We start from the raw sequence: 12,072 nt of genomic DNA, 5'->3' as shown, positions 1-12,072 counted from the left end.
CTAGGTTCAATCTCTAGCAGCATCTCCAGGTAGGGCTTGGAGAGACTCCTGCCTGTAACCTTGGAGAAGCCACTGCCAGTCAGTATAGACATTATGGAGCTAGATGCACCAATGGTCTGACTCAGTATATGGCAGCTTCCAATGTTTCTGAGCAAGTAAGCTTTTCATGGGCACCAGACAAGTTGGACAATAAATGTAGACCAAGGAAGACTTTGACGACAATCCAACAATCCAGGCACAGAATACTGATGTCCAGGGGTGGGGTTATAATTGGGGGCAGGGGGCTGTCCTGCTCCTGGGAGCCGCCTACCCCTCATTCCAGCAAGCCTCATTCCCAGCCAGCTTCATTGTGGGCTGGGTGTTTTCTCTGAGTGAGGGAGAGAATGAAAACACCCAGCTCACAATGAAGCCGGCTGGAAAATGAGCTCCAGAGGGCCACACAGCACTTCTGGGTGCTGACCACGCCCCCTGCATGTGACATCACATGCAGGGGGCGTGGCTGGCACACACAAGAGGCCGCTGGGGCGTGAGGCAAGCATGCGCCCACTCTCCCCTAGCTATGAGGCTGCTGGTGTTGACAGAAAGTTTGCCTACCCAGACTGGCGTCCTCATTCATCTTACTCTAAAAAGCCAATTCGTGTCCACTTTCTGCTTCCTGTAGGGAGTGGCTCCCTCCATTGAAATGGATGGTGCTCGTTGCACACACAATCTGTATTCATGCAAATCTCTGGATCAAGACAAATAACTCTTTGTGGGTCGCCTTCAAAATACTTTCAGCAGCAAGCTTTCGTATTAGGCCGGGCAAGGTGATAGAGAGGGCGGTGGCCTCCCAGCTCCAGGCAGTCTTGGAGGAAACTAATTCTCTAGATCCATTTGAAACTGGCCTTGGTCAGCCTGATGGATGATCTCCAATTAGGAATTGACAGAGAGAGTGTGACTCTGTTGGTCTTTTTGGATTTCTCGGTGGCTTTCAATACTATCGGCTAATGTCCTTCTGGAGCATTTCAGGGGGCTGGGAGTGGGAGGCACTGCTCTGCAATGGTTCCGTTCGTACCTCTCAAGCAGATTCCAGATGGTGCCCCTTGGAGACTGTTATTCTTCAAAATGTAAACTTTTATATGGCATCCCTCAGGGCTTCAGACCGTCTCCAAGGTTGTTTAACATCTACATGAACTGCTTGGAGAGATCATCAGGATATTTTGCACTGTCTGTTATCAGTATGCTATTGACACCCAAATCTATTTCTCCATGTCAACATCATCAGGTGAAGGCATAATCTCCCTAAATGCTTGCCTGGAGGCAGTGATGGGCTGGATGTGGGATAACAAACTGAATCCAAATAAGATGGAGGTACTTATTGGGTGGAGTCAGAACTCAGAAGACTATTTTGATCTGCCAGTTCTGGATGGGGTCACCTTCCCAGTAGGAACAAGCATGCAGTCTGGCGGTGCTTTTGGATCCAATCCTCTCCCTGTAAACAGCAAGGTGTCCCAGGTTGAGGCTGAGGTGCTGCTTCGGCTGATATGCCAGCTGCATCTGTTTCTTGAGATAAACTACCTCAGAACAGTGGTACATATGCTGGTAACCTCCAGACTTGACTACTGTAATGCGCTCTGTGTGGGGCTGCCTTTGTACGTAGTCCAGAAACTACAGTGGGTACAGAATGTGACAGCCAGGTTGGTCTCTGGATCATCTTGGAGAGATCATATTACTCCTATACTAAAAGAACTACACTGGCTACCAAGAGGTTTTCGGGCAAAAAAAAAAAAAAAGGTGATGGTTATAACCTATACAGCCCTAAACAGCTTAGGTCCCCTGGGTGTTTAAGAGAACGGCTTCTTTGCTATGAGCCCCATCGCCCATTGAGATCATCTGGAGAGGTTCGTCTGCAGGTCCTGTTGGCTCATCTGGTGGTTACAGAGGGATGAGCCTTCTCCATTGCTGCCCCTGGACTCTAGAATGCACTCCCTGCTAAAATAAGAGTTTCCCCATCTCTGACAACTTTTTTAAAGTCGATATGATACGATAACTCTTTATTCAATCACTGACCAGAAAAAGGGAAAGGAAAGGGGGGGAAAGCATCAAAACAACAGAGCGTAACAACCATATCCAACAGCTATAATACAGAGAAGTTAAAGGGCTGTAGAAGATGTCAGCACTTGTCTAATCCTGTTAGCACTGAGAAGAAATTTGGCCACATTATATGTAACCTCAGCGTCTTGATCCGAAAGTAAATAGCTAGTACAAGATTGAACTGAACGGCCATAACAGTTTCTTATGTATGGATCAATAAGAGCAACCCAAAAGTCATTATCAAATTTACAATATAATAAAATATGAGTAATTGACTCAACCATTTTATTACCACACAAAGTAATATCAGCATGTAAGGGACTTCTTTTTTTTTTTGGTCTTTCCTGCCCTCTAATACGGCAGATGGAAATCCACTCAAGTGAGCTAAAGAGAATATTCTCCTATATTTGGGAACCACACGTGAATTTAAATATCTGGCAGGTGATACCTCAAATAAGGACAGACCTCAAGTAAGGACAGACTGTAAACAGATCTATCAGACAAAAGGGTGTGTTCTTCTGGATGAGCCACATCCAGTATCCTCTGCTTGAGAACAAGCGTAGCTCACTCGTAGCCCCAGTCCAATAACAGGGCAGCGGGGAAACCAAAACGATGTAATTTGGCCTCAGGAGAGGATCTCCAACCAGAATGGAAACTATCTGATAACAACAGGGGGATTAGGCTTTTAGGGAAGAGAAAAGTTTTAACCAAAAATCACAGATTAGCATCCAGGCCTTGACTTCCACCCTGTGCATACCTGACTCCAAACATATAGCAGCATTTGATACGCATGCACCAAGGGACCAGGAACAAATTCCTCCAAAATTTGGATTGGATTACTTCAGAAGATGCCAGGTCCTGATGGGGAGAAATCTGAATTCCAATGAGCAGCTGAGCAAGAGCCTTAGCTTCATATAGTCTAACCACAGAGGGGAAAAATTGTCCACCTTTAGATCTATAAAAAGCCAAAATGGCTAAGGAACTTTTTTGCACATTCTGTTCCACATAGTCTTTGTGGAGGTTTGGTTTTAAAAGTCCTTGAAGACTTTTTTTTTTCACCCAAGCTTTTTAACTTGATTGTGGTTTTCAATTGTTTTAAGGTTTTCATTTTTGTCTTAATTTGTTTTATGTTGTTCAGAGACTGAAGTTTGGGGCGGTCTACAAATTTGATGAATAAATAAATATCGTTTGGAGAGTCAATGTCATTTTGTTATAGGGTTGCACAACCTGCGCCCTTCTGCAGATGTTGGACTACAACTCCGATAATCTTTATGGGAGCTGTAGTCCAAAAACAGATGGAGGGTTGAACATTTGGAGCTCTGCTCCATTACATGTTTTTACTATACTAGTTTAGACATAACTTGTCATGTTATATCTAATTAAAAATTCAATGTACAATCAACAACGCCAAGATGAAAAAGAAAAAAAACAATCCACAACAGCCTTCTTTCAATTTGCTCATCTTCCTCTAGAGAATGAAAAATACATTACTCTCTTCAAGAATTTACTGACAAATGAGAGAATGGTTTTTAAATGAGGAAAAGGAAAATATTTGCGTGGTCATGAAATTATATTTTTGTACAAGCTTGTAATCAGTTCCTGAAATCGCATTTGAAACTTTCATTTTGCTTGAATAATAAAGCTATGTATAGCCTACAAAAATCATCTATTGTGTGCAAGATGCGTGGTTTGACACAGAATAGATGCAGTGTACCACTCTGAAATAAACACAATTTAAATTTCATACCAGTATCTCATCTACAGAACTTGTGTACAGTTTGATTGTCAGAATTTTTAGTGCGAACGTTATCCATCTCTTGAAATCCCCTTGGGCAACAACAAATTACCACTGAGTGATGAGGAAACAGATGATGCAAAAATGCAATAGTCCTCCAGACAGAGGAGGCTGGAAATGGTTTGAAGCTTAAACAATGGCAATTCTATTATATTTGATAGAAAACACAATGCAGCAAAATCTGGCATTCGGTGTTATCCTCCAAATCCCCTCTGATCATTTAACAATGTTAGCAAAATTTTTAATCATATTATCTGTGGGAGAGTTCTCTTTCCAACTGTAACTTAACTGACAAAACTGAATATTATTGCTTTAATTTTTCCTACAGTTCAGCCAACCCAACGGGATACATTTGAAGAGTGGCACCATGTTTTAAACACTGTGAAACTCGAGAGGATCATTCAGGCACTCACTGATGCTTTCATTATCTTCTCAAAGAAAGCCATAGAAAAGCCCACAAACGCTGCTGTGGAACAAGATCCAGCATGCTTAGTTGAACATCCAAGTTCATGGAAAATCTATAAGAAACATTTCCCCTCTGATAGTTCAAGAAGCTTTAAAAGATTCTGCCGATTTTGCTGGATACGTCGCATCATCAGAAGAACAGGGAAGGTGTCTTCAAAGATCTTTTGGAAAGACACTAGGGAAGAAGTCTATTAGATCAGGTGCGCAACGTATGAGTAGCGGCTGAAATTTCGAGGGCACTCAGAGAGCGCTGCAGGGAACTCACAAATGGATCCACTAGAGACAGCTGCTGCAGTCGTCAAGAGTCATACTGAGTTGGGGTTTTCAAAATGCCTTTGATTTTTTTTTAAAAATTAAACCATGGTTACTATTTAAAAAACACTTGTTTTTAAAAATGAAAATATGCTCCATGCATCATGGTTAACCAGGACAGAAGGAAACACAAGATAAATAGTCAATTTTAAAAATGAAGAATAGGCAAAGATCCATGTGCTTTTAAATCTACTCACACATGAATAAGGAGAGCTGGTCTTGTGGTAATAAGCATGAATTGTCCCCTTTGCTGAGTAGGGTCTGCCCTGTTTTGTATTTGGATGGCTGACTGCACGTGAGCAATAAGAGATTCTTCTTAGGAGATGGGGCCATTGTTCAATGGTAGAGCATCTGATGCATGCAGGAATGCCCAGGTTCATTCCCCGGCAGTATCTCCAGATAGGGCTGGGAAAGAAGACTCCCGCCTGAAATCATGAAGAGCCAGCCAGTGCAAACACTGAACTAGATGAACGAGTGGTCTGACAGCTTCCGATGTTCCTAATGGTGCAGACCTTTGCTATGACATTTCAGTGGGATCCCTGCAGAGAATTACATAGGAACATAGGAAGCTGCCATATACTGAGTCAGACCATTGGTCCATCTTGCTCAGTGTTGTCTACACAGACTGGCAGTGGCTTCTCCATGGTTGCAGGCAGGAATCTCTCTCAGCCCTATCTGGGAGATGCTGCCAGGGAGGGGACTTGGAACCTTCTGCTCTTCCCAGAGCGGCTTCATCCCATGAGGGGAAGATCTTCCAGTGCTCACACATGTAGTCTCCCATTCATATGCAACCAGGGTGGACTCTGCTTAGCTAAGGGGACAAGTCGTGCTTGCTACCTACCACAAGACCAGCTCTCCTCTACTTTATTACTTGATGATGCTCCGTGGATTTCTATATGCTTGTGAAAACATTCAGCCATGTACAGAAATTGAAATAATAAAATACTATTTTACTTAAATTTTAAAATCCCGGTGAGCACCTATAGAAGTATAGAGTGGAAGCACACTGCAAGCCAGGGCTTGGACTTTTTGCTCATTATCTAGGAGGACTGAATGGCCCTCTGGTGACACCGTTTCCCTACTAGTAAGCAAAATAGCATCTGTGTGTCAAGTGTTACAAGATCATTCACACTGAAGTGAGGTCATCCACTTCAACCATTTATTTTGTGTATATTGAGGTTTTGTTTTAAAACAACTGTACTGGAGAAGCAACAACAAATGCAGTTGATACTGTAAAAAGGACATGCTTAATCATCCCACACTTCTTAAAACCCTGATTTCAATTTTGAAACTGATCTCTCAAGTTGTTATTCACACAAAAATGCAAAATACATCCATTCAAACATGTTAACCATTACTAAACTTTGGGTCCCCCCCCAGCTTCCTATATTTTGCTAAGAGGATCCTAGCTGTAATTAACATACCTCCAGCTGGTGACTAATACAATGCAATTACTGTCAAAGAGACTCTCAAACATAAAATGTATGTAAATACATTTCTAGAACATACTACAAGTTTTCATGGTTGGGTTTGTTTGTTTCACTCTATTTTCTTGATGAGTTCTTGCGATAGTCCGAAATGATTCCCCCCCCCCACATAAGGTAGAATCTCAGTTCAATCAATAACCGCACCTTTGACACCCTAACTGACAATGTATAATCCAAATAATTTTTTAAAAATCAGAGTCCTAAAGGAAAATAGGTTGCATTTATATTTGCAACTCAGTTGCTGTTGAGGAATACAAAACTGAACTTTGCTATCAAGGAAACCCAATTTAGAACAATTGAGCTGCCCTTTTCAAACGGCCATTGTATTTATAGTTAATCTAGTTGCAGCAAGTAAATTTAATCTGCGTGTCTCATACCCACAGTGCACAAGGATGAATACGTGGGTTCTCTGCAAAAGCACCCCCCCTAGGAGTTCTGCAAAACTGAGACGACCTGCCTGTTTATGGTCTGGTGACAGTGCAACTAGGATCTCATGGCCATGATTCAGGATCTGGGCAGGTACCCTCTCATTTCATTTTATGGCCACTCAGAGCCATTTGGGCTCCACCAAGCACTGTTCATAACAAATGGCAGCAAAGTTGGGGCCTATGGTAAAGCTGTTAACTTTAGCACCAAGAAACCTGTACCTAGAGCACTATCTGGATAGGACAGAGAACAGATGTCAGGTGCACGAACGACTCTCTTTATTTGCTGAGCAGCTCTGTGCTAGATGGAAGAGCCTGGCAGGTCCCAACAACACATTGATGGTCTGGATACTCTCTGACTTCTGCTTATCACCCCGGGCTGGTGATCACCTGCTCTTTCTGATTACCCATGTTGGGGCACATTTTAAGGATCAAGTGCAGCCCCTTAATAGTCTACTCCTCCCCAAGGGAATTTCTTGTCACCAGATCTGACAAGTTAATTAGTTAAATGGAGGTCTAGTGAAATGGAGGCAGATCTGGGAAGGCCTCTCATCAGACCCTACGGAGCGACTGTCAGGGCAGACATTCCCTGCTAACTGAGCAAAGAGACACCTCTTAAAGTGGCGGTTCTCTTCTGTTTAGCAGGGGGAGAGCAACTGACCTTATCCATCCCCAGGACAGCATCCCTTCAGGGGCTGTTGCCGGTGTCTATCATGTGTCCTTTTTTAGATTTGAGCCCTTTGGGGACAGCGATGTGTGAATGTGCTCACTTTCTTTTTTTTAATGTCCTCTCAGTCAATTTTAGATCCCACTCACGTTGAATCAGGGAGGCCTCACTCTGAATGCACGTGCATGCACAATGCCTTGATAAAGTCGCCCAGAGCAAAAATCATTCCACACACAGAAAACCTTTTTTATAAAAATGGACAGCGAACCTTTGTATTTATTTATATCTGTGTAAACCCATTTTGGGAACTTTTGTTAAAAAACGGTATATAAATATTTGTCGCATTCGTATATTGGACCAGATGGGCAACTGGGTAGTCTCAGCATATGCAGCATCATGCATAGCTTGGCTCCCTCTCTATGAAGCCAACTGTGATCATGCAGGCACAAGTCTAGAATCACGGTACTTGCAACTTTGATTAATAACCATCTTACTATCCCTATTTGAGCAACGAGTTTACAGCACTGTGGATATTAAAATCTGAAACTTTAAATGGACCTGGTTGGATGCCACATGACTAAAAATGCTTAGGAATACACATTGGTGTGATGATAATTGAGCAGATTTTGAGGTGATAAACAGAAAGCACTCTGTAGCTTATCAATCAGTTCTAATGACTATTTCTTTTTCTTTAAGACAATATGAAAAAGTCTGGGAATCTCTTGGCTTGTTTCCATTTTTGCAAGAGATAGTGACCCATTTCTTCAGCAACATGTGTATTCATTTCTCAGGGAATTAGAACTTCTTGACCATGTCAGGAATGATGTGGATTTTTTAAAAAATAAAAATTTTAGCTACTTGGATGATGACTTCATTTGGGTCAGAGATGTTCCTGCTACATTTGCAAGAGCGTCTTATGCTTTTATGTAGGATGAGAGGAGTCAGCAGAAAAAGAAACCGTGAACACACTATGAAAATATTTTGGGTGCTATCAGCAGAGGAGGCTTGAAAAAAGACTGCTGGAACCTGCAGAGGATTAGGGATTTGCTCCTAAATATTACTACTAGAAAGCCTATATATCACTTCTGAGCAAACAAACTTCACAAAGTGGTTTACATAGCACTTTACAAAGTGGTTTACATCTACTTTACAAAGTAAATGTGAACATACGAAGATAATACTTCATGCAAAGAACAGCTCTGATTTGTCTTTTCATTTGAGGATGTGAAGGTACAGTACTGTCTTGAAATGTGAATTGGGAACCTGACACCAAATGCAATATACCTAAACACACGTACTCGAGACTAGTCCCTCAGATGTCAATGATTCTACTCTGGAAGAAACCATTTACACTGATAGTTTATGGTCATTTCACAGAACTGCACATGTGGTCTGATTGCAGACTTTTCTTTCTTCCTGCACATTCCTGTGATAATTCAACTGTGTGAATACAACACAACAAGAAGCAGCAACCACTGTGCCTGTGATGATGTGTGCGGATCCCCTCACATAGTACACCCTGGGCATGCCAGCAATTGGGGTTCACAACAGCCAGTTCAGACAAACAGTATGCCAAGATGACATTTGATCTGGGCCAAAAAGTTGGCATAGGCTTTTGTTTCTTTCTTTAAAGTGACACTTAACCGTTCTAGCAACTTAGATTTGCAGAGGTCAAATACTTGCTCCTGAGTAGTACCAATGAACCCAGTGAGTTTACTACACAATAAATTGTTTTGATGAAATACACAATCCAGATCAAATAAATCTACCCTGAAGGTAGATATCAGTATAAACACATACATGCATATACATATTTAGAATCTGTTGCATAGAAGATTGAGATAAAAATATATAGGATAAAACAAACTTAAAAAGAAAAAGGAGGGACGATTAAAATTGACCGTTTCTGACACACCATGAGCAAATTTTAATCACAAACATACAACATTTGGCTACTAAGTGCAAGACAGAAAGAAATAAGTTTATATAAAATTCATCTGAATTGTCAGGGTATCTAAGAATGAGAAGAGCAATACATTTGGAACACGACAGAAAGAACAATACAGAAGCACATGGCCAACCATCTCAATATTCCCACTTCCACAAGGTCACAGTTTCTCCATTTAGGCAACTCAAGTTTGTTGGAATGTCTGAACCTGACTGTAAAGATGGTAGGTGTAAAGTTGCAGCTCCCTGTTCTAATAACTGAATTACGTGTTGTTTTAATTAGCAAGCTGAAAAGAAGTAAGAACCTGCTTCTGCAGAATCACTCCTGAAAAAAGGCATGCCATTTTAAGTGGAATTATAAATATTTTGAAGGTTTTAGTGGTGATCAAACATCTCCCAATTGCAATCTGAATATTGCTGCAAAAGTGTAACTACACTTGAATGTTCCTGCAGCTGACATTTTCCTCCCACTATAAAAGCTCCATAATTTTCGGAAACAAGGAGCTTTAACTATTGCAATTATTGATTGTTTCTCTGCAACCCAAGTTATGGGTCCCAGAGCCACTGTTTTATTTCCATTAATTCACTTGGCTCAAGACACTAATCCTTTTTAGCGTTTGTTGAATGCTATCTTTTTAGGCAAGGAGCACGAGCAAAAGGAAGGAGAGGCAATTTGCTCAGCTGACAAACCAAATTCATCTTTTTAGATCATGCTCCCTGTAAGTAGCTACTTCCCATCATGCAAAATGACACATTCAAAATAAACTTGCAACAGTTGAAGCCATTTGGCAACAATGACGGAGACAAAATCATGTTGCAGAACTCTCGGCCTTTTGCGGTCAAGCAAGCCCATCCAGCCAGGTGTTCTGTAACTGGATGCTGTTGAAGACATTTGGTTTTTGGGCAGGCTTTCAGTGTGTTGGAGACCTAAGTCTGTGACTCCACCCTTGGCTTTTCTTTTTGCTGCAGACCCTGTATTGTTGCATCTAGCTTTTGATGGCATGGTACGTAATGTTCTTATTTTTAATTTTAATTACCCGCTTTGAGCAACTCATTATCGCGATGGGAAAGTGGTGCTCATAAAATGGCCCAGAGTATATAAGTAAAAACATGACCACTCTCCACTTACCCATTGCCTGGCACAGGATACAAACAGTCTTCTCCACTTCAGCCAAAATCTGGCTTTCTGGTTCAGCAGTAAAATAGGGCGGCTCTTAAGAAAAGAAAAGAAAGCAGAAGAGCATAAGGAAATCTCTATCCCAAACAGTAGGCCAGTAGAGCCAGAGTTTCTTGAGAGCTCAGATTCACACACACAGAGTTCAGGTAAGCCCTGGGATACCCGCTAATGTTGAGGGAGAGACCAAAATCCCACGGTCCTTCCATGTGTGTTCAAGTCCTTTCATAGAAATGAATGGAGAAGCTCCTGCAGGCAAAGGAACTATATAGACTCATGTTGGGCTCCCAGACCCAAGCAAATATTAGATCACAACAAACTACAGAAGACCATTTGTAACAGACTGCATTAAATACAAATACAGTCTGTTACAAATGGTCTCGTTTGACTTCTGTTTTGGTTTATGGTTTCTCTTAAGTGATAGCCTCATAAAACAACCTCAACAATTATATGTGATGATGAATATGAATTCCAAAGAGCACTGAGCAACTGCCAATTTATATTTAAGGTTTTACAGAGCAAATTAACATCAGAGCAGAGGCCGCTTTTCATTTTATGGGCGTGAATCACAGAATATTTTAATCCTCAGCTTAGAAGGGCCATCCCAGGAGGTCCATAAAAGTTTTTATTTACAACAGTGTGTTTTATGGAAGGGTTTACCTTGGTGTCTATGTACCATCCCATGAAATCTGGGACATAAAGCACCACAGCATGAGAATAAATCTATATCAGAGGATGGAACACAGCACTTTATTAATAAGAATCTTAACAAGGGCTTCCTTTGCTAACTGTAAATAGATTTCATAATGCTCTCCCTGAATGTAGGAGATTCAAAGTAAGAAATACAATATCAGTTACTGGGCTGAGATAACAGTATTGCAAGCTTGCAAAGAACTCGTTCAGCCTCTGAATCTTGAAACGAAATGGTTGCTCACTCCTCTAACAACCCAGGTCAGTCCAATAACAGAGATAATTTCACCTGTTTTTGAATCCTTATTCTTTGGGACCAACACAGCAGGAGCTACAATCAATGGAATTTCTAATAATGGCCAGCACTTATTATTACATTTGTAATCATCACCCACAGCAGGAGTTGTAGAGTGCAAAGTTTCTTCACTGCTGTTTGTACTATTACAACCTGTTTCTTAAGTACATTTTAATGTTTGGATAAATTTGGCTACATCTAATCCTGATGCCCAAACATGCACAATTAGTAATCAGTCATGGCAAAACCCTGTACTGAGTCTCTAAAAAGTGGTTGTGTATGAAATCCCATACTTTCATTGAAGAATTAACCCAACTGTTAAAAATCAAACATATAGACGTCAGACTCTCAATGCCTATATTTATTTCTGAATAACTATTTCTTCTGTCTTCACAGATGGCACAACCTATAGACATGTCCCGTGGCTCAACACTACTCACTTCCGTATCGCAAAAGACAGCAGCATAAGATGGCATGTTGGTACTAAAACCCATTAATTCCTTTGTCTGTGCTTTCCCGCTGGCCTTGCATGGCAGAGCTGTGCCCTCCACATTTTATGGCCTGTATGGAGCTGTGGCAGCTAGTACAAACTATATCGCCATATAGCCTCTAGTTGAAGAGATGGTACGGGGATTCGTCAAGGCAGCAGATCCATTTCCTCCTTGTCAGCTTAAGTCAACTGGGATGCCTAGGATCTTTCCCTTCATTTGCCTTTATGGGGGGTGGGGGGAGATGTCCGATG

General features: G+C 41.5%; 1 protein-coding gene across 9 annotated transcripts in view; it reads right to left on the bottom strand.

Moving 5' to 3' along the window:
* SDK1 (sidekick cell adhesion molecule 1) overlaps positions 1–12,072 on the bottom strand; it is a 733,784-nt gene that overhangs the window by 297,513 nt on the left and 424,199 nt on the right. For all 9 annotated transcript variants that reach the window (XM_053276314.1, XM_053276315.1, XM_053276313.1 and 6 more), the window contains one exon: positions 10,301–10,384. In XM_053276314.1, the coding sequence (XP_053132289.1) occupies positions 10,301–10,384 (84 nt within the window). The remainder of the gene's footprint in view (positions 1–10,300; positions 10,385–12,072) is intronic.

Source organism: Hemicordylus capensis, chromosome 13 (assembly GCF_027244095.1).
Source record: "Hemicordylus capensis ecotype Gifberg chromosome 13, rHemCap1.1.pri, whole genome shotgun sequence".
NCBI classification, from domain to species: Eukaryota; Metazoa; Chordata; class Lepidosauria; order Squamata; family Cordylidae; genus Hemicordylus; species Hemicordylus capensis.
This window is presented reverse-complemented; position numbering and strand designations above follow the sequence as displayed.